The following is a 23521-nucleotide window of genomic DNA, read 5'->3' as shown; positions in this document are numbered from 1 at the left end:
TAACAAAAGGATTGCTTTCTATTTGTTAAATCTCCTAAGTATTTGCATCTTGGAGCCTTAAAAATGTAATTGTAGATTAAAAGACACTGTCTTCATGGAAGGTATTTCTAGACCTTGAGACCAGATGCTGGATAATCATGTTAAGCATTTGAAGGCAAAGTTAGCCCTGAAGTGGAAAGGGCTTCCGTAATAAAGTTAGGAGGTTTTCAAAAGCAAAGTCAGGCTTCTGAACCTTTCCCCCTCCTCCCAGCCCTCAGATATCAAGGAACCAGAGTCTACAGCAGAGTTTTCACTGTTCTCCTCCCTCAAGAGTGCCCCAACCTTTGCTGTTCATGCAGTTTCCCCAGCCCCTGGGGCGCTGAGGCCCAAGGACCACACTGCAGAGCACCACCAATGACCTTGCAGATTGCCCCATACTCCCCTGCCAACACTGCTTGGGCCAGAATTGCTGCTGTTTCAAACCCTCGCTCCAGGCATGAAATAGACACACAAAAACAAAGTCACTGCCCAAGGATAGATAGTGGTCAGAGGGCAGGGAAAACATGAATGGAACTTGTTCAGACAGGGAACCTCGGCTAAGGGAGGCAGAAACTTTGACCTTGAGAACCAAGCCCCAGGACTTCATCTTTCAATGAAGTCATAGACTTTTAGAAATGTGTGATCAGGAATACAGAAGATGGCAGCGTAGGTAAATGTCTGTACTCACGGCCTCCCACAATCACATCAAAATTGCAACTAAATACAGAACAACCATCATCCAGAACCACTGGAAAGCTGGCTGAATGGAAGTCCTACAACTAGAGAAGTAAAGAAGAAAGCACGCTGAGACTGGTAGGAGATGTGGAGGCACAGAATGGACTGGGCTGGCACCCACGTGGGCTGCTTTTTTAATCAAAAGGGAGATCATCTCTAAAAAGGCTGCCCAAGAGAAGCAAAGGGTCCCAGCCCCACACCAGACACCCAGCCCAGGGTCCCAAATGTGGGAAAAGAAGTCCCTATGGGCAGAAAGAACCATGTGCTATAAAAAACCAGTGTGGATTGGGGCTCAGAGACACAGAGGTTGCTAAAGACCCAGCTGTTCCTCTTAAAGGCCAGCACCATGAACTGATTTGACAAGGTCCTGCTTCCTCTGAGTGCCAGCACCAGGGTGAGGCTTTGGGGGGCACAGACACATACCAATGCCACAATGTCTGGCATTGGGGCAGAAAGTTGGGGGCAGCTTTCTCCAGATAGAGTGCTCACAGAGATCATTGTTCCTATGCTGAGGCCTCCCTGGTCACAGGGCTGACTGGCAGCCATTTCTGTTTGCTCCACCCTGGTGATTCCCTAAGACCCTGCCTCATGCAATTTATAACCCTACCCATGCTGTGTGCAGCAGCTTTTGCATATGAATGGCCTGTTCTTGCTCAGGCTAAAATCTCTCAAACAAGCTGCAGCTGGGTAAGGGAGCCCAAAACCTATCAATAAAAGGTCCAAGACCCAGCACCAGCACCAGCCCCAGCCTGCCTTTCTTCAGAGCTGGGCCTCACTTGGGCACCTCCAAACCCAATACAAAGAGGAGAAATCTGAAGATCTCTCTGTTCAAAACTACGAAGAACAAAATGGCAACAAATACATACCTATCAACAATTGAATCTAAAAATCAAAATAAACAAATAAGAAATCTAATGAACAGAATAAACTGGTGAATAAAATAGAATCAAAGGAATGGAAATAGAACAGAAAGGATGGGGGACAGGAAGAGATTAAACAAAGACCTTATATGCATATATGCATTACCTGTGGACACAGACAATAGAGTGGCAAAGGCCTGGGGCAGGGCAGGAACTGGTGGAGAGGGGCAATGGGAGGAAAAAAGAGGGACATCTGTAATAATCTCAACAATAAAGATTTTTTTAAAAAGCAATGTCGGTGATCATAATTATAATTATTAAGCTGTGATTGATGTGGGAAAAACTCCAACACTGGCCTTGTTATAGATACTGAGAAATCAATTTATTTTAAAAAGGAACCCTACTAATAACTAATTACATAATTCATGAATATTTACTATTTATGACTCATTAGTTTGAGCATAAAACCAATTAGCTTGAATATTGACTTCAGACTTAAAAATGTCCTTCCAACAGCACATCAAAGTTCACCTAGGAAAGAGTAGAATGGGACTCTTTCAAATTTCCTTGCTTCAATAATTATGGTCCTTGACCTTTGATATGTATGGAGAGTTTACTAGGTGGTAGACTTGATATTAGATTTCAAAGAACTTTATTTCTCTTATCCCTCACAACAGGTCTCTAATGCCAGAACCCTCACCTTTCTCTCTCCTGGAAATAGTACAAGTGATTAGAACATGGATTCCCATATTAGCCTATGTCCAATCCTGGTTCCATCCATGAGCTAAGTGAGCTTGGGAATTAGCTACCCAAGTTCTGTTGGTCTCAATTTCCTCATCTGTAAATGGAGATAATAACAGACAGATTCAGTCTCAAAGTTTTAGTATCTGCCACATGGTAAGTTCTTAATCAATTTCTTCACCTACTTAAGAATTTTATCACTTTAGATATTCAGGTTGTTCCAGTTGAGGCTTAATTTAGTCATAATGACCTGTTGAATGAATATTCAACAGTTATTGAGGGCCTACTATCTGCCAAAAATCACGCAAGGCACTGCGAAGACAACGGTGAACCAAATAGTTAAACATTTTGTCCCCATGTGGGCAGGGGCCAGAGGAAGAGAAAGCAGATATGAATAGGTAAAACACGGATTAAGTTATATCATATGGTAATAAGTTCTAAATAGAGAAAATGACAGATTTGCAGGGCTAGAGAGTTAAATTGGCAGGTTGCTTTTTAGATAAAACATTATGTAAACTTTATATAATTATGTTACTAAGTGAGTTGTAATATTGTGATTTTAATTGCTACAGTGAACTAGTCTTTGCTTATATAACAAGTTTATCTGCTCACAAATTTAAAATATTCACACATTGTTTTCTTTAGAAGTTTTCTCCATTTCTCTCACATACTTTCAGTGAGAGCACGTTGACAACTTGCAAGTAAAGATCACGAGTGAGGACAAGGTGTTTCTTTTAGAAATTCTTATTGGCTATTATGATAATAGGCACACTGGTTAAACTCAGAGCAGATGAAGAACTAGGAAACCAGGACTTCAGATTAGCAAGGATCGGCATGTCTTTATCTGCAGCACTGCATTTGCAGATATTGCGACATATATGTCAGGCAACGGTTCCAATTGTACCCAAAAATTTCCCAACACAAAGGGGTTTTAAAACCCCTCTAAAATAGGGGTATAGAATAACCTCATCTTTAAAACCATTAACATTTCTTTAAATATTTAGGTGTTTATATTATCAAGTGTTCTAAATATTTTAATTAGATATTATCAAAATATAATTATTATTTTGTTATTTATAATGTACTATATAACTAAACATTAAATAATGTAATTTAATGTTACTGAAATATATTTACAACATGATTTAAAATAGGCTTACTTTTCTATTCCAAAGACTGACCTTGGAGAAACAGGTGAGTTCTAACCACAGGCATCAGAGCATTAATACCAGGCAGCTAGGGCAGTACAGAGCTACAGTGTCACCAAGGAAGCCCGCTGAGAGGGAGGTCAAGGGCTTCGGGGCCTCAATTAGGTATCTATTTAAAAGATAACCATTAAGGAAGAGAGAGTCTACAATGGGAGCTTTGAAGATATGTATGCTATTTTAGTTATTATAGTTATATATCAAAGTTTAATTTTTCTATTTTGAAATATATGTATACTGCAGGATGGTGCCGGTGGTTTTCTTCTACATGCATTTCGGATTGACAGAGAACCATAGATGCTGTGAAATAAACAGGAGACACATCTCTTAACATACCCTTCATGAGCAGTGTCTGTGGACTAGACACTGGGAAGTGATTTATGTGAATTATCTCATTCCATTCTTTTACTGTTCAATAAAATAACTATTAGCATATTCATTTTATAGTTGAGAAAACTGAGGCCCGAGAAGGTTCAAAAAGTTTCTTGGCTTCCCACAGATGGAAGATAGCAGAATTGGGACTGAAATCCATATTTATCTGAGCCTAAAGTCTATAACCTTAACTTGAACCATAACTTTAACATTAAACTGCCTTTCGCCAGGTAATATATGCAGTGGACTATCTGCATTCATCATCTTCTTGGACTGGAATATCTAAGTAGAAAGGTCCTTTATAAGGGGGAAGTGTATGCGTTTTATTTAGTACCACCCATTAAAGTTTAGAGGAGCCCAAGGACCTATTTACTCAAACAGCTTTATTGAAATATGATGCACGTACTATACAATCCACTCTTTTAGAGTGTGCTATTCAGTGGCTTTTAGTATATTTACAGAGTTGAGCAATCACCACTGCTATCTAATCTGAGAATGTTTTCCATCATGCAAAAAGGAATTTCCTACACATGAGCAGTCCTTCCCCAGTCCCCCTCCCCACAACCCTTGACAACCACTAATCTACTTACTGTTTCCACAGATTTGTCTATTTTGGACATTTCATATAAATGGGATCATACATGTGGCCTTTGTGATTGGCTTCTTTCACTTAATTCTAATGTCTTTGAGGTTTATCTATGTTGTAGCATGTGTCAGTACTTCATTCCCTTTTACTGCTGAGTAATATTCCATTATATGCAAATACCACATTTTATTAATCCCCTCAACAGTTGGCAGACTTCTGGACGGCTTCCACTTTGGGGCTCTCATGAATAATGCTGCTAATGACATGGGCTCTGCTTACTTTTAGTTCATCAGGCTCTACTTTTACCCTAACAAGATTACTATGATTTCCCATAAGTCTACGACAAATTACTTGAAACTAAGAATGTTATAATCCCTGGGCAAGAAACCAATATGTGTCATACTTAGGGTGATCAGCTTTTTTTTTTTTTCTCAGAACTTTCCAGTTTTAACACTGAAAGCCCTTTGTTCTGAGAAAACTTTGACAGTTGGTCATCCTATACTGGGACTTAGCTCAGAAGGCAATTCTAGAAAAGCCCACTTCCTGGGATGAGTTTCTTAGTTTCTCTTGAAGGATAGCTCAGTATTTTTAAATTGGCTTAAGCAGTAACTATCATTTTACATAGTTTCATTTTAGTAGGAAACAGTTATTCTTTTAATTCCTACAGGGTGAACAATGCCTGAAATTTCACATATATTAATTTTAAAGCTATTACATATATACATGTATACACGCACACATACACTATTTGCCCTGCTTTGTGTGTGTGTATGATATTTTAAAGACTATTATTATTGTTGTTATTTTAGAGGAATTTTATGTTCCCAGCAAAATTAAGAGGAAAGTGCAGAGGTACCCCATATTCTCCTTGCCCCCCCCACATGCATAGTCTCCACCATTATTAAAATCCCCCATCCCAATGGTACCCTTTAAAATTTTTTTAATTACAGTTTACATTCAATAATATTTTGCATCTGTTTTAGGTGTACACATAGTAGTTAGGCGATCACTTTTCAAAGAGTTCCCCCTGATATTTCCAGGACCCACCTGTGTTACTTTTGTTACAACGGATGGGCCTGCATAGATTTTCGGTGGAGTGCTAGTGAACACAGAGATTAAGCCTTCCCCAGGAGCCGGGAAGCCTCGTGCCCACGGGGTGGCAGTGTGACACCCATAAACCTAAGAAGAATTGAAGGAAAAGCTTTATTAACAAAACCGAACCTCTTGTCTGGACTTTGTATTTCTACGGGGAAATGGGGGAAAACAGTTAACTACTTGTGAGACCTACAGCTTTGTTTTATACTGGTAAACAGCCAGGTATGGTTAACTATTGCTGACTCCTACTCACAGGTTTAAGACAAGAAATAACAAATTTAGCCTTCTATAAAGCTTTGTGTTTGAATTGCTTCAGACAGAACTATAGAATCCTTAAAAAAGCAAAACATTTAATATTTTCTTCATTATTTACACACACACACACAAAAAAAAACACAATATGTTACATTTTCAGATTCTATACAAATCCATGACATTTCGTGGAATGTAATTTTATTTCCTCCACTTAAGGATATCAAAATTCAGGTGAGAGATGGTGATATTATAAGGATGATCTCAAATGTTCTCTATTTTTAAGTTTATCGTTTACTAGCTTCAATACTTGATATTTAGAAATAAATAACTTTTACACTCAATCTGAACATAAGTGCATTAAAATTTTTAAATGGAGAAAACAAGTATAACACAATCTCTCATTGAATGCTGAACTCCCTTCTAGGACATTCTTGACAGTTACCTACCTGAGAAATGGACACAAAACCCAATTACCTCTAATTTGTATTGGTTCCATTAGCATACACCCAGTGTTTGCAGGCCTCATATTCATAAATTACATACTTTTCTTTACAGAATAAAAAAGGAGTCTAGAAGAAAATGTATAGTTTTTCTGCAAACAGCAATCCATTCTGAATCTGGAAACTGACTTATTGTGTGTTCACATCTTTAAAGGTAAGGGTGAGAGTGAGCATGGGCTACTGTCTTTTTTTTTTTTTTTTAAGATATTTTATTGATTTTTTACAGAGAGGAAGAGAGAGGGATAGAGAGTTAGAAACATCGATGAGAGAGAAACATCCATCAGCTGCCTCCTGCACACCTCCCACTGGGGATGCACCCGTAACCCAGGTACATGTCCTTGACCAGAATCGAACGTAGGACCCTTCAGTCCACAGGCCAACGCTCTGTCCACTGAGCCAAACCGGTTAGGGCGGGTTACTGTCTTTTGCACGACGACACTGAAACTGCTGAGAAAAGCACCTTGTTTGTTCTAGTTTCTAACTGGCACTCCTGGTCCGCTTTCACCTTCTGTTAAAAAAGAGGCACTTTAGATTCAACAACAGAGTCAAGATAAATTAGCAAAGGAGGGGAAAAACACACAGATTAAATAGGAACCCAATGACATATATTCACAGTCTCTTCCTTTTTTTTACGTCAGGGCACACAGCAGCCTGATTTCTGAGGGCTCTTCATGCTGGAATCTGCTTTCTTGCAGGAGTCCTTGGTCCTAATCTGAGTTTTTTGTTTTGTTTTTATCTTCCACAGGTAGACAGTGAATGTCTAATCTAAGAGACAATGAGCATATGTTTAAAGTCTTATCCTGATGTCCGAACTTTTGATTTGAGATTCTAAATGCCTACTTCTATGATTCTTCTAAACGCAACCACGGTATGTGCAGTTAGATTGAACAAAGTCAGTTTTGTTTGCTTTTAATATTAAAAAGTGCCCTCCGGAACTTCAATCTACTTGATGCAGAGGATCTTTGAGTCATAAAATACAGAATATATCTAGGACTATGAAAGCTGATTTTCTTTAAAAATTCATGTATTGTCTGGGTTAAGTAATACCTTCTCTAAATCATACTGCCTGGGAAGTGACCAGTTGTTAATTAATTTATACAATGACTTTCTCTTTCACAAGAGGCCATGAACTTCCCAGGGGCAGTTTCTCAATAGACCCGGTAATTTATATAATAACTTCCTGATTGATACAGTGGGCCATACAAACACTCTTCTGATATGAATGATGCTTGTGAGAGCTGGTAGGTATGGTTGCTCACCTTTATTACAGATTTCAAAGGTCCATTCAGATAACTTACCTTGGTTGCTCATTAAGGTGTGTCCGCAGGAACTTCCCCTGAGAGTGTTGGGTTGCTATCAGAGAGGTCCTGAGAGTCAAACTAGAACTGCCTGCAGGTAGCAATCATAACCACGGTCACTGCTGAATGCGAGTTAGCTGGCTAACCCTCACACCTCTGCAAAACAGCTGTTATCCACAAGTGCAAATGAGGAAACTGAGGCTGGGAGGCCCAGTAATCAGCCTAGTTGCAGAGAGTGGTGTGACCAGGGTTTAATATTCTCCTGCAGCACACGGCTGCTCTAGGGCTCCTCTTAAAGGGGTGACAGGGGCTTGTCTGGGGAGCATCTGCATCCCTATCCCCAAGAGGCAGCGTGACAGGGTGACACAGGTCCTACCTCACAAGTTAGAAAGCTGGAGAGCTCTACCCCAGCCCTAGAACTATGAGAACAGAACATTTGCCCTCCATCAAAATATAATCATTGGGCCCTAACTGGCTTGGCTCAGTGGATAGAGCATCAGCCTGTGGACTGAGGGATCCCAGGTTCTATTCCAGCCAAGGGCACACGCCTGGGATGCAGGCTCGATCCCCAATGAGGGGTATGCAGGAGGCAGCCAATCACTGATATTCTCTCTCTCTCTCTCTCTCTCTCTCTCTCTCTCTCTCTCTCTCTCTTCTCCCTTCCTCTCTGAAATCAATAAAGAAATATATTTTAAATAGGGGGTGTTTTAAGGTATCTTGGTTTTATTTACTGACCTTTTTGTTGTAAACAAACAAACAAAAAATAACATAACAGAGGGTTCAGTCAAGATGGTGAAGTAGGTAAGTACTGCGCTCACCACCTCAAAATTACAATCTATATATATAAAAGCCTAAGCGAACGAACGGCCGAATGACTCGTCACTATGATGCACACTGACCTCCAGGGGGAAGATGCTCAACACAGGAGCTGCCCCTGGTAGTCAGTGTGCTGTGGGAGCAACCTCCCGCAGCCCCAATTGCTGGCCAGGCTGAGGGACCTCACCCATGCACTAATTCATGCACTGGGTCTCTAGTTAAATTATAAAAAAAATCAACTTGGACAACCACCTGAAAAGTAGCTGAATGGCTTCCTATAACCAAGGATGGAAAAAGAGGCCAAGTTGAGATTGGTAGGAGGGGCAAACATGCAAAACGAGCTAGTCCAACACCTGTGTGTGGTGGTTGAGAATTGAGAGAGATATCTGTAGTGGTCCCCACTAAGCAGCGAGGTGTCCTAGTCCCATGCCAGGCTCCTGTCAATGAAAAAATGTCCAGCCTAGGAAAAAGTCTTGAAAGAGTTTGTTGAATTAAACTGATGACAACTGCCTGGAAGCAAAATCTCAACAGATTGAGAAAATGCTCTGGAGAATAGCAGTTTTACAGCTTATTTTATACACTAGACCTGTGGTTGGCAAACTGCAGCTCGTGAGCCACATGTGGCTCTTTGGGCCCTTGAATGTGTCTCTTCCACAAAATACCACGGCTTGGGTGTGTCTCTTTTGAAGAAGTGGTGTTAGAAGAAGTTTAAGTTTTAAAAAATTTGGCTCTCAAAAGAAACTTCAAATGTGTACTGTTGATATTTGGCTCTGTTGACTAATGAGTTTGCCAACCACTGCACTAGACTCAAAAGAGAAGGCATAAGGTAGGGTTCGTGAAATCCATTGGTAGTAGATTAGAGAACCGGGGGAGAAAGCAAAGTGCGGGAATCTCATATTTCGGATAAAAAGTAAAACGAAGAGACATACTTATTTTACATTGGTGAGTGTAGGATAGTTAACATTTACAAAATATAGAGATGGTATTTGGACAAGATAACAATAAGAAGTTCTGCTGCCCCATGTTCTGGTGTGAGGCTGTGTGTGCCCTGAGGGGTCTGGAAAAGGGATATCACTCTGACATTCCCAAGGCTTGTTATCTGAGATGGAAACAGATAACAGACTCACTCAGAGACTGACCTTTGTCCAGGAAGCTGCCCGTCTAAGACGTGACCACATGCCATGACTTGCTTTTAGTAAGGAATTTTTATGTTTCGACCGTCCTTTGTGGTTACTTTTGAATCTGTAAGGCCCTCCATGCAGGCCTCCCATTATCTCCCATGAGGTTTAACATGTAGCCCCTTATTTGCCCCCTTTCCCGGCCCAGGAATCCGGTGCCAGGAAGACTAGTCCCCACAACAGCTGGCTGTGAAATCAGCCTATCCTACCCTGGTGAGATGGAGGGGTGCTGGAAACCCATACATCCTCTTAAAGGGCAGGTGCACAGACTCCCTCACTCAGAGGCAGGCACCCCTGCAAAGGGACAGCAGCGCAAATGGCACCAAAGACATGCAGGAGAAATGGAGGTGAGGACTGCCATTGTGGCCATGGTGAGTCCTCCCCTCACGCAGCCTGCAGGGGCAGGCAGGCAGACACCAAATCTGAACTGCATTACCCAGGTCAACACTGCTTGCCCCACGCTGGTGACTCCCTGAGGCTCTGCACCATCCAACACTGCCCTTGACCCTTTCAGCAACTGTGCCTCCTGGGCAGCCTCAACATGTTGCTGAAAGATTTCTTAAAAACTCTCCAAAGTCTGCAGGCCCCAGGCAGACAGCGGCTGGCCTCAGCATGCCCTGTGCCTTTCCCTGAATGGGCCCAGGCCCAATGTGGCTGGCAGCTGGCCTCAAGTGACAGTGAGGCATCTCCTACATGCCTCTTGGTCCAGTACGGAAAGCTGCCAACTGAGGATTGCTCTGTAGCTCCTCCCATGGGGTCCTGGATGGAGCACAGGCAGTGGCTGACCTCAGCCTGCATCTGTGCCTTTCCCAAGAGGCCCCAGGATCAACATACCTGGCAGCTGGCCTCATCCCACAACAGAGCAACACCCAATTAGCTTCAGAGATGGAGCACCCAGAGGGTGGTCTCCACAGGCAACAGAGTCTCACAGAGGAAAACCCCACTTCAGGGGTTTAGTCTCTCCCCCCGCCCCCCCCCCCCCACACACACACACACAGTGGCCAGGCCTCACAGCCAGTGAGCCTGAGGGTCAACCTTTCCCACTCTCACTCCTCCCCATGCCCCAAACTTGAAACAACTCAAAAGAGTATTTAGAATTTTGCAGTTTTAGTAAGAAGATATTCTGTAGATTACATTCCCAAGAACATAATGCTTATACAAATGTATATTCCACGTTTTAAAATTTAATTGTATTTTACTTTACATATAGACTTCAGTTAACTTAGAATCTATTTGGTATTTTGATTTCTCAAAATAAAAAAAAAGATTTAGATTTCTAGGTTTGATATGGTTGTGTCATAATCATCTCATAATTGACAATTTCAATTTTTGGCAATAAAAGGAAACTGGGTATCTTTGGAACTGTAAAATTTGGTTTAATCCTTTTTCTTTCTAGAATTTTTATAGATTGGATAATTAAACAGTATCCAGAGGAACTGAAGAAATGGGCATTTTAATTGCTTATTTTATCTTGAGTTCATTTTTAATGAACACTGTTCATTATTATTGAATATTTTACAAACCAAAAGTATTTACTAATTCTAGTAACTACAATTTCTTTTTTAGCTAGATGAGTGATCGGAAACTATGTTGCATTTCAAAATCTAAATAAACTACAGACTTTATCCTTAAAAAAAAAAAAAGAATATTTAGATACGAATTTATCTTAACTCATAAAAATTGACTGATTCCCTTGGGACAAAATGCCATTTGCAATTAACAGTGTTTGCCAAAACAAAGAAAAAGGCTCTGTGCCTCTGAAGATGTTTTTACTTTATTTTTACTAAATGTAGTTACCTTAAAGACATATAATGCCTTAGAACTGTATAACACATGGGAATTGCAATGGCTCTCATGTATAGTGTCTCACTTAATATTCCTGATAAGCTTGAGAAGTAGGTTTCATTATCACTTTATTATAGATGCAGCATTGAAAAATAAAGTGGTTTGCTCAAGGATTCAGTTAGCAACTTGCAGAGCCAGACCTACTAAATAAAGATCTTCTAGGGTGGGCCTTTGAAGTATACATTTTTTACCTCTAAGTTTAACTTCTGAGGCAATTCTCTTCAGACCTATATAAATCCATGTTATAACTTTTTTTTTTTTTAAGGAAACATTGCCCAAAGTCTGCTTTGGGAACTGTAACTAGGCCATTAATGTTTAGCTTCTTAGGGATGCCATTGATGTTTTATGAAGGTTTTTATTTGTTTGTTTTCATTCTTTCAGTTACACCTCCAGGAAAGGTGTGTAAAAGAGTACTTTTTGGGAAGATGGGTGGATAGAAAGATGGATAAATGGATGGATGGTTGGAGACACTAACCAAACTACCAATGAATGAATTAAGCAATCAATCAATCAATGAAATTAGAACCATTTGTCTTTTCAATTGTTGATGAGGAAATACTACAAAATCCTTGTTAAAGGCATTTATTGATCCATTTATTTAACACCCACTGTAATCCATTTATTATTTTCTCACTTCATTTAAGCATTGATAACTGGAAATATAAAATTGAAAATTACTCTTCTACTTATATTCACCTAACCCCATTTGATATGCCAAGAATTTTTATTGCAAATCAACAGAGATCAATTATCTACCTCTTTAATGTACTAGGAAAGTGTAAAATGACAAGTTGTTAAGCTTTTGTATCCTTCCTGGTGCCAAAGAACTTGGTACAAATCATCCCAAAGCTTGTCCTGCTTTGGCAAAGGCAGCTATTGCTTTCATCGAAGTTTAAACTACTGTCTATACTAGCTATTTTGCTACACACACATACACACACACACACACACACACACACACACACACACACACAAAGTAGTTGATCCTAGAATAATTAAAAGTAAAAATGTAAGTAAGTGCAAAAGCAAGTTTTAACTGGGATTAGAACAATTTTGTGTAGAGCTGATTGAACCAGAAAAAGATTATGGGACCCAAGAAAAACAGGCCTAACCAGTTCTTCTTGTTCAAAAGAATGGAATCTAAAATGAGTCAGGTCTAACACGGCAAAATGATTTCTCAAAGGCTATCTCATGAATTTGCATATATTAAACTAAATTTTATCTGCATTTCAAAATTTTATCTATATGATTGTCAACAGGCATGATATAATAATTATACTTAGATAACATTCTTTTTTTTCCCCTAAATACTTATTTGCTTTGAGATAGAGAAAGGAAGAAACATTGATGTGAGAGAAAAATATCTATTGGTTGGACCCACAATTTGGGTATGTGCCCTGATCAGGAATTGAACCTGCCACCTTTTTGTGTATGGGAAAACACTCCAACCAACTTAACTACACCAGCCAGGGTTAATAACAACATTCTTATGGGAAAATCAAGGCTCAATTCTGGAAGTTCTGGAGAAATACACCAAAAATATAACTGGTTATCTTGGGATGGTGAAGAAAAGGAATTAAGAAAGCAAAAGACTTTAATTCTGTCCTTTACTTCTGAAATTTTTTTTTTTACCATTTTATAATAACTGCATATTGCATTTTAAGTTGAAAAACAATTAAAATTTTGTTTATGTTTGGCTTCTAGAGTTCATGTGATAGTAATTCTTAGCAGATTAGTACTCTATATTATAAAGATGTCTACTCATCTTCATATTGATTTCTTCTAGTTTAGTGTGCATGAAGACAAGCATCTGAGTGAATATGAAGACTACAGAGAACAGAATTCGGACCTTGGAAGATGGAAGTCTCTAACCATATAAGAGACATTATGGTCAGTCAGAGTTTTAGTCACAATGTCCTCAAATTGGAACTGAAGAAATTAGAAGTTAAGTCATTATTATCACTCTATGTTGGAAAAAAATTTTGCAAACCCAGCAATATATGTAATATAAATGTATCACAGGTTACTATTTAGCTATATATTTCTGATCAAAGTCTACAATTATATAATACAAGATCCACACATTGCAAATTCACAGCATTCTGAAGCAACAGAGCAGTTAACATAACGGCTTAAATTGAAGACATTTCTTTGTTTAAAGCACTTCCATGTTTAACTGGCTTAGCAAAGACCTTAGAACCCATAATAATGAACTTCGGTTTATTACTTAGATAATTGTAGAAAGGAACAAGGTATGCATTTTTAGAAAAGTACAAAAAGTAGACTTTGTAAATATACCAATATGCTTTTAAAATAGTAATATCAAATCATAACTTGTTTATCAAACAAGGGTGGGGAAATAAGTGTGGCACATTAACAATTTTTCAAATAGCTGAAGCTAATTTTTAAGTGTGTGTGTGTTTTTTTTGTTGTTTTTTTTTGCTGGCAATCTATTAAAATTAAGTTATTTTCTCATCAAATTGAACTGAATATATTGAACAGGAATCACCTTGGTTTTGTTCTGAGGTTCAGGGACATCGGTTATTGTACTGCAAGCATGTCACACTCAAAGGCTAACACGAGCCAAATAAATGGGGCAGGCAGCCCGCAGGCCGCGAGTTTGACATGCTTGTTGCACTGCATGAGGCACTCCATGATTAGTAAGGTTTTTCTGTGATGTTTGGTTCCCTTACCACTTCCATTGTTGTCCTTTGTTCCCAACCTGCCCACAGCCCCCTTTCCTTTTCCCCTCTAGTATACCACACCCTGGGAACAGAGTAGCAATTGAAAGTAGCCCGAAAAAGCCTGATAAGCAAGCGTGTTTAATCTGTAAACTTAATTTTGCACACAAACCTGAGTCAACAGGCTCTGATATGAAGCTCTGATAACCGCTTTATGCATTTCTGGAGGTGAGGACATTAACTTTATGCCTCAACTCAGCACGCTGCTTTTTGCCTAGGGCAGGCTACACCCTGATGCAAGTGGGTAAGATGGTAGGAAAATCAGTTCACCTATAATAGAAACCACACAGTTCAAGTTATTTGCATGCCTTTGACAGCGTCAGTCTCCAAAAGAACTCCCATTAAACAGTACCCATCTCCCCATCCAGTTATAAAGACTTTAAATGGTAAAGTTAAAATAGAAGGCATTACCAATAGCCCTTAGCTGGAAGTGTGAGGCCCAATTGGGCCTACTGACTACAGAATTAGGAGGATTTGTCCATCCAGTCCTGGTCAGCCCTGGGCCTAGCGAGGCCTGTGCCACAGAGGTCCCCTCCCGAGCAAAAGGAAAGAACTGAGCTAAGTGCACCAAATGTGTCTTTTCTGAGTTACCAAGTCCATTTAGCTGATGTTTACCTTAAATCATGTCAGGTCTTTTTTAATTATTTCAATTGATTTCAGAGAGGAAGGAAGAGGGAGAGATAGAAACATCAATGATGAGAATCGGCTCCTCCTGCACGCCCCCACTGGGGTCTGAGCCCGCAACCTGAGCATGTGCCCTTGACCAAAATCGAACCCGGGACTCTTCAGTGCGCAGACTGATGCTCTGTACACTGAGTCAAACCAGCTAAGGTTCACCTCAGTTTTTAAATTCATGTACAACCAGCCTTTCATTACTTCTTCATCTCTTCCTTCTTTAAATACCTCAGGTGCAGAAGCCATACTCTTTCCAAGGCATGGTATCATCAATGTGAAGAGTTTATCTTATTTATTTGTATACTGCCTCTGTTTTCTTCCCCACAACTGAGGTAGTTTATATGTTTTTCTGAGTATGTATGCAACCTTATAAAAATTATTGTTGTTTGTGTATTTTCAATTTACATACACAAGATCCTATTCTGTGTCTTACTTTTCTTACTACATACAATGCTTTTAAGATCTGTCTGTGCTATTATATGTTGATCAATTCCTTGCTTCTAAATGTTGCACAGTGCTCGCTCCAAGGTGTGCAGCCACCACTTTTACTCATTCCAATTCCTGATTCCTGCACACCCTGATTCCTCTACATCCCCGTGCGTGTCCCAATCCGTCCTGGCCAGATCATAGAGCTGTGGGTACCTCATTTGATTGAACACCGCCAAAGCACTGTCCGAGTATCTGTTCTTGATTCTCTGCTCATTTTTTATTATATTGTTAGGTTTTTTTTGTTGTTGAGTTATTTATATACTTTGCATATTAGCCCCTTGTCAGAGGTATTGTTTGCAAGTATTGCCACAAACTCCTAATTGGCCTCCCTGGCACTCTTTCCAATCCCTTCCCCACCCTGCAGTCAGTGTGGTCTTTCCCAAATGCAAATCTGAACAAGTCCCTCCACTTTCCCTGCTTCCCAGGCCCTCAGATCCTGCCTCTGCCTCCCATCCCGCCCTCAGGCTCCCTCTCCTGTCTGAAGCTCATGTTCCGGCTGATGGATTAGGCTCCATCCCTACCAGCACCCTGTGATTTCTCCTCCTGAGCTTTCTCACAAGTTCTCTCCTCATCTGACAAATACTGTTTTCCTTGTGATTCCCAGCATCACTCCTCCTACACCCCTCCAGGCTTTAGAAATCCAGCTCTCTGCCCTTCCTCTGTGATTTTCTAATATCCCGAACTTCTATCATTATAACTTATCAACAAACATTTTTCCCCCTCAAATTTCTATCATTAGATCATGAATGAAGGAGAGAGTGATACCTGGATTTGATTTTCAATAAGATGTTTCTCCATCACATTGTTTCACATATAGAAAAAATTTTAAATATATTCATGAGCCCTAGCCGGTTTGGCTCAGTGAATAGAGGGCATCTACCGGCCCACAAACTGAGGAGTTGCATGTTTGATTCCAGTCAAGGGCACATACCTTGGTTGCAGGCTCCATCCCTGACCCAGGTCAGGGCCTGTATGGGAGACAATCCATCGATGTTTCTGTCTCTCCCCGTCCCTTTCACATTCTCTAAAAATCAATGGGAAAATATCCTTGGATGAGGATTAACCAGAAAACATAAAATATACTCCTGAGTTGAACTGGAAAAGGAAGAGTATTCAGGAAGCAGACACCTATAAGGGATTCAAATTTATATCTCATTTGGTCTTCTTCATAGAGTCACAATCAGTGTTATTAAACGCTAAAAATAAAATTGATTAGGTTGTCAAATTAAAGCACAATCTAAAGCTTTCTAACTACTATAGAATAATACTAGGCTTAAAGTTTTGTTTTGTTTTTTAATTCTAACTCACCTAAACAATACAGAATATATATTTTATATATAAAACAAGGTAGCCTTGACCAGCTGTTTTCTTTTTTTTTTTTTTATGGATGAGCTAGCAAATATAAACATAAATTGCAATAAGATATGCAAAATAAGGAAGACTGGAGGATAAGTGAGGGGAGGGGCTAAAATATGAAACAGCCCAGGCGTGGCCCTTCCGGACAGATGTTCCATGTGATAAGCAGTTCTTGGATCTTAGTATGTGAGGTGTTGTGGATGAATCCTGACACTTCTAATTTTTCTTCATGAGAAATTATGTAATTTCTTAATGTTATGAGACCTCATAATGTGTTATAACAGAAAAAGTCAAAATAACATCTCAAAAATAAAACAGGCACACATGCTCAACATAAAAATCTATGTGGTTGAAGTACAGTATATCAATTTCAATATTTATGTATTACATACAAACATATGATCGCAAGCCTGTTATATTTTCACATTTTTCTTTTACTGTGCTTTTAACTAGAGATATTCTTTTCTTTTTTTCAAGAAAGAAATGACAGAATAAAAGCTCTAGGATCCAGCTGGCCTTTTTATGTTCTCATTGTTACCAGATTCCTCCCTGTGCTGGCTCAGGATTCTGGTACAGAATGGATGACTTCATTCGTATCCAGGCATTACTTGAGATGGAAAAGGTCAGCCCTCAAAGCCCACCTGCCTTGCCCTGGGAATTCCTTACTGGCAATCAATGCTCCCATTGTCTGTCTTCATGCACAGCTCCCGGAGCCACACCTGCCAGAGCCAGCACAGCTGCCCACACTCACCTCCTTAGGAAGCATAAAGAGAGGGGAGAACCAGGGAGAGCTGAGTTAAGGAGTGCTCCAATATATATTTTTATGTTTTGTCCACAAGAATATTCAATGTTTTCATGGGGGTGAATCTCCTTTCAATGTAAATATGATAAACCTACCATTTATTGAATACCTCTCTAAAGAAAGTGGCCCATCCAGAATCACACGTGGATAAGCCTCATTTCTATTTCTATCCCTCTCTCCCTTCCTCTCTGAAATCAATAAAAATTACATATGTATGTATTTTAAAAACTTCATTTCTAAAGCCCAAGTTCTTTCCTCTGTTGCTGCTTTTGAGAAAGCAAAGCCCCAAAAACAATCTCATCTGAGATTCAATAGCATTTTTATTTTATTTAGTTAAAAAATAGAGGAGAGAGAGAGAGAGAGAGAGAGAGAGAGAGAGAGAGAGAGAGAGAGAGAGAGAGAGAGAGAGAGATGCATGAAAGGAATGTATTAGGTATCCAAAGAGCACGTGACGGGCCTAAACTGGACCTGGGAAGGACTGCTATTTCTCTCTGCATCAATACTTCCTCCTCTCAGGATGTGCAGGCGCCAGAAGGTGCGGGAAGTTAAAAGCCGGAGGACTGTGAGCATGCTGGAGGCATCAGGGAGTCTTTGAAATACATATTAATCTCTCCTTGTTCATTCCCACTACCACTTCCTCATTCAATAACCTTGCAATCTCCACTCTTTTAACTCGCCCTCCCCAAGCCCTTCTCTACTCTCCCGCCCAGAGACTCAGATGCTCTCACTCCTCGGTCTGAGCCTCCCTTGTCTGCGCGCTGCAGCCACCTTGCTGGCCCTTTCCTCCCTCCGCTCCTTGACTCACTGTGTCTGCTATTGATTTCAGGAGGAAGGGAGAGGGAGAGAGAGACAGAAACATCAGTGAGAAGAGGAGAACCATGGATCCGCTGCTCCTGCACGCCCCTCACTGGGGATCAAGCCCGCAACCCGGGCATGTGCCCTGACCGGGAATCGAAGCCTGAACTTCTGGTTCAGAAATCGGCGCTCAACCACTGAGCCACGCCGTCAGGGCTGGAGGACACTTTTTCAGCGATGCCTTTCCGGGCGGATTCCTGCCCCCAGCGCCCCATCCCCCGCCCCCCGCCCCCCGCAGTCTCCCGCACCGCCATCCACTCAGATTTCCCGGAATGGGCACCGTCCGCGCTCCCCACCTCACCGATTGCAAATTGCACCGCTGGACCCTCACTTGAATGGATGACTGACAATGAATGGGTGAATGAATGAATGAATGAATGAATGAATGAATGGAGGGGCTTGGATCGGGTCTTGTCATCATCATCATCCCATCATCACAAAGTCTCTAGTCCCTCTGGGACATGCCCACCCCTTTCCGGAGCGCCCTTAGGGGGGGACGGGGCCCGGAGGCTCGGGCAGGCCCCCCGCCAGGTGCAGAGGCCCCGCTCTGCGCTCACCTGCTCGGGGGGGAGGAGGAGGCGGGAAGGGGGTGGGGAGCCGGGAGCCGGGCACGCCCCCCGCCGCCGCCGCCGGGCGCACTTCCTCCTCGGCCGGGCGGGGCGGGGCGCGGCGGGAGACGCCCCCGGAGGCCGGCCGGGCGCCCCAATGGGATGCGGTGCCGGCGGCCGCTCGCCCAGTCCCGGCGCCGCGCGGAGCCGCGGAGGAGGCGGCGCGGCCGGGCAGGGCGGCGGGGCCCCGGCGAGCGGAGGCCGAGCCTGCGGAGCTGGCGCCCGGCGGGGCCATGGGGGCCGGGGCCGCGGGGCACGGCCTCCTGGCGCTGCTGCTCGTGGCGGCCGCCCCGCTCCGGCTGCGCGCGGACCGGCCGGGTGAGTGAGCGCGATTGGCGGGCTGGGCCTGGAGGGGCGGGCGCGGGAGGAAGCCGGGGTCCCCGCCTGCACCCCGCTGGCCGATGGCAGCTCCAGGCAGAAACCAGGGGCTGCTTCCCGATCGCTGCGCGCCCAGGTGCTCCCCGCCCCTCAACCCGGAGAACCAACTTGGCGCTTGCCCGCGCGCCCCCTCCCCGGCCCCGCGGGCCCCCCGGACTCCCCGATCCCCGGCCCCGGGAGGGGTGACACGGCCCGGGGTCCGGAGCGGCGCCCCGGGCCGCCCCGGGGAGGAGCCACCGCAGGGACGCTGCTCTCCGGCGTCCTTTGGACCGAGCTGCGCGCCCGGCGGCGGGGCGCCAGGGCGCCAGGCCCTCCCGGCGGCTGGAGCCCGGCGGGTCCGTGTGTGGTTTGGGGGGAAAAGTCGGGAAATGTTGGCCCGATTGCGCCGCGCCGTCCCGGTGTGCTGCCTGCGCCCCAGGTGGATTCGCGGGGTTTGGCTCCTTGTCAGTTCCCCGCCAGGCTGGCCTTTCTCAGCACCTGGTTCCTGGCTTCCAGCTGGACCTAAGGAACCCACAGCCGAATTTCCCCCTGCATTTCCACCAGGTCAAAGCAGCAACCCGTTTACCAGTCCAGGCAAATCTTTGTGAATTAGCAATTTATTGATAGATAGCAAGGAGCGACTTATTGGGGAGTTTTTAAGTTCTTGGCCCCCCGCCCCCCACTTCTGCCCTGTGTAAGGGCCGTTATTGAATAGCGCCGAATTCGTCCAGAATATTTTGACAGCTTCCCTACCCCACTCCCCATGTTTTCAAATGAGAAAAGAATCAAAACTTAACCCAGGATTGCACCCCGTGCCTCCCGCCCCACTGAACCGTGTATCCATCCATTCCCAGTCTGAAACATGGAGACCCAAGATGTTGGTAGTGGTTACTAAGGTTGGTTACATACCTTTTTTCTTTTTTCTTTTTAAGATTAAAGTTTAGATGAGATCTGTCTTGTCACGATAGCAGAATGCTAGACATATCGTGACATGTTAATACCTATGTGGGATTTTGATGATGGGTGGTTTAAGTATGGAAAAATGTTTCTCAGGCTCCTTTTTGAAGACGCACGTTTGACACTGCACATTTGTGAACCCGCCTAGCGATGTGTCCCCATCCTCAGCTGGCCGCACTGTCACCCAGCTTTCCTAAGGCGGCTTCAGGCTTAGCGGGCCCTCCAGGCTGGGCTGCTAACCGGGCACTTTGTAGAGCCATTCTCTGCTGGCCAGTGTGATGGCTCAGCTTCAAGCCTGAGTCTGCTGCAGTTATTAGAGGAAGAAGATATTGCCATTTGATTTTCAATGAAACAGCCTATATATGTAGGATGCCAACAGACTCAGTAAAGGTGTAGATGTTCATTGACAAAGGAGGTAAAACTTAGCCAAAACCGCTTTGGCTCAGTGGATAGAGCGTCAGCCTGGGGACTGAAGGGTCCCAAGTTCAATTCCGGTCAAGGGCACATACCTTGGTTGTGGGCACATCCCCAGTGGGGGTGTGTGCAGGAGGCAGCTGATCGATATCTCTCTCTCATTGATGTTTCTTACTCTCTATCTCTCTCCCTTCCTCTCTGTAAAAAATCAATAATATATATGTATGTATATATATATATATATATATATATATATATATATATATATATATATATATTAAAGTAAAAACTTAGATTGGGGCATTTACTCAAACAAATAAATAAATCTGCCCTTGCTGGTTTGACTCAGTGGATAGAGCCTGGGCCTGCGGACTAAAGGGTCCCAGGTTCGATTCCGGTCAAGGGCACATGCCTGGGTTGCGGGCTCGATCTCCAGTAGGGGACCTGCAGGAGGCAGCCGATCAATGATTCTCATCATTGATGCTTCTATCTCTCTCCTTTTCTCTCTGAAATCAATTATTTATATATATATATATATTAATTTTTTAAAAATCTAAGAACTCAGGTTCTGATACCTCTTGAGTGAAGAGGCATTGCATTGCATTGCCAGTGAATTTTTTGCATATTTCTTTTCACTTGTGGTTTTTCTAATTAGGCCACAGTCACTTATTTTTCAAGTTCCCATAAACTGAAACATGCACACCCATTTTAGGTCTTGAGATATGTTGCTGGCTATGCAGCTGGATGGGGTCCTAAGTGACAGGAGTGCTCTCGGCGTTTAGAAGATCAAAGGGCAGGCTTAGCATAACTGTCTGTTTTTGGCCAGAAGACACCATTTATTACGTTTTGCCATCATTGTTCTCGGAGTCAGCTTAGTCTGGTGCTTCTTGCCTCCTCAACCTGCCAGCTTCCCCATTCTCTCCCCAGGCTTTATAAAAGCCCCAACACCACACTGTGAATCAGAATTTCCCATGGGTGGGGCCTGGGAACGGTGCTTTTAATAAGTCCCCCCAGGTAATTCTGATTCAAATCAGCTTTGGGATGGCAGAAACAACTTTATAATGTTAGGGTCACGGTAAAGTGCTACCATCTGTGTCAGAGACAGTTTCATACTGGAATATGAGAAAGTCTGTCCTTAAGTCATCACTCCTTTATATTTGGCTAGACACGGGGCAGCTGATGCCTGCTGTTTTTTTATTTTGTTGTTTTTTTGGTGAGTGACTTCTTTCAAAGTCAGGCACACGTTTATTCTGGCACCTTCTGTGTCATTGTGTGCACTTGCCCAGACTTCCCTTCACCTCCAAGGTCGGAGATCCTATCAGCGGTGCAGACTGTAAATTCCTGAGGGGAGCAGCCAGCACTGTCTTTACCTTCCCAGTATCCGACAGAGGGGCTCCATAGATGCTTGCTGGGTTGAGCTGAGCAGTCTTGTTGTGTTTGGGAGACATTTTCAAATTACTTTCTAATTAGTGGAAACTGAGTAATGAGATGCCCACTGAGGTTCTTGATGAGGGCACGTCTGAGGCTCACACTAATTAATGTTGTTTAGCAAGCTCTCTCGGCGTGCCTCTTTCCACAGGGGAGGGTGCCTTGTAAGTGAAAGCTCAGCAGAAAGAAGGAGCAGGCCAGGGAACAACGTGTACCCCTGCCTCTAGGAGATGAGATTTGCAACACTCAAACATTGAATTGTACCAGATACTTCAGAAAAGACTTTATGTTAAAGGATTCATTAAACAAATCCAAGGATGTTGTTCAAACCCGATTTGGACTCTGAATAGGGTCCCAAGCTATCAACTTCTCACTGCATTCAAGTGAATGCTTTAACCGCGTGGTAGTGACACAGATTTGAAAATCATATAGGAAAACCATAACATGGAAATGAGCAATGCATCTGACATTTATAAGGAATTGTTACTTTTAAGATGCATGAGGAAGTTAAATTAATTGCAGCATTTAGCAAAGGTTTTAATCATGTTAAGGCAGGGAAAAAAAACTTTTTCAGGGAGATATTTTCTATAGAGTTTTGGACTCTCTGCTATGTGTATTCTAGCATGAAGTCAACTCTATACATAATAAAGTAACCTATTGTTTTGCATTTTTAAGGGGATAACACACCTAAATCCACCTGGACTTGCAGTTAGTACATAGTAAATGCCAACTATTTTACTTTTCTTTAAATATATTTTTTATTGATTTTTTAGAGAGAGGAAGGGAGAGGGATAGAGAGTTAGAATCACTGATGAGAGAGAAACATCAGCTGCCTCCTGCATAACCCCTACTGGGGATGTGCCCACAACCAAGGTACATGCTCTTGACCTGAGTCGAACCTGGGAGCCTTCAGTCCGCAGGCTGATGCTCTATCCATTGAGCCAAACCAGTCAGGGCTATTTTATTTTTCACGGCTGTTTATTACTATTAATAGGATAAATATGGGGGGGGCGCCTTTTTTCTGCCTCCCTCACTGCCTCTTGTACCCCGTTCTTCAGTATACTTACTCATACTTCCAGTCATACCAGCTTTCTTGCTGTTCCTCAAAGGCATTAGCACCCTTCTACCTCAAAGCCTTTTATGTCCTGTTCACTCTGCCTGGAACCATCTCGCCCCAAATACCCAGACAGCTTTTCCTCCTCAGTCTTTGCTCAGGTGTTGCCTCCTTGGGGAGGATATCCCTCACCACCTGTAACCCACCTGCCATCCCCAGAACTCCATGTTCCCTTCCCTGCTTTCAGTTTTCTCTGGAGCCTTCATCCTTTTTCAGCGGAG

The 23521-nt window shown here is 42.7% G+C and overlaps 1 protein-coding gene across 1 annotated transcript in view; it reads left to right on the top strand.

Annotated features, from left to right (window-relative positions):
- Positions 1 to 19127: 19127 nt before the first annotated feature.
- Positions 19128 to 23521, top strand: part of DCBLD1 (discoidin, CUB and LCCL domain containing 1) — a gene marked incomplete at its 5' end in the record, with an annotated part of 55250 nt that continues 50856 nt past the window's right edge. The window contains 2 exon segments of the mRNA XM_084890136.1: positions 19128 to 19144; positions 19146 to 19348. Of these exon segments, the coding sequence (XP_084746262.1) occupies positions 19128 to 19144; positions 19146 to 19348 (220 nt within the window).

Source organism: Pipistrellus hanaki, assembly GCF_964339955.1.
Source record: "Pipistrellus hanaki genome assembly, chromosome: 7".
In the NCBI taxonomy this organism is placed as follows: domain Eukaryota; kingdom Metazoa; phylum Chordata; class Mammalia; order Chiroptera; family Vespertilionidae; genus Pipistrellus; species Pipistrellus hanaki.
This window is presented reverse-complemented; position numbering and strand designations above follow the sequence as displayed.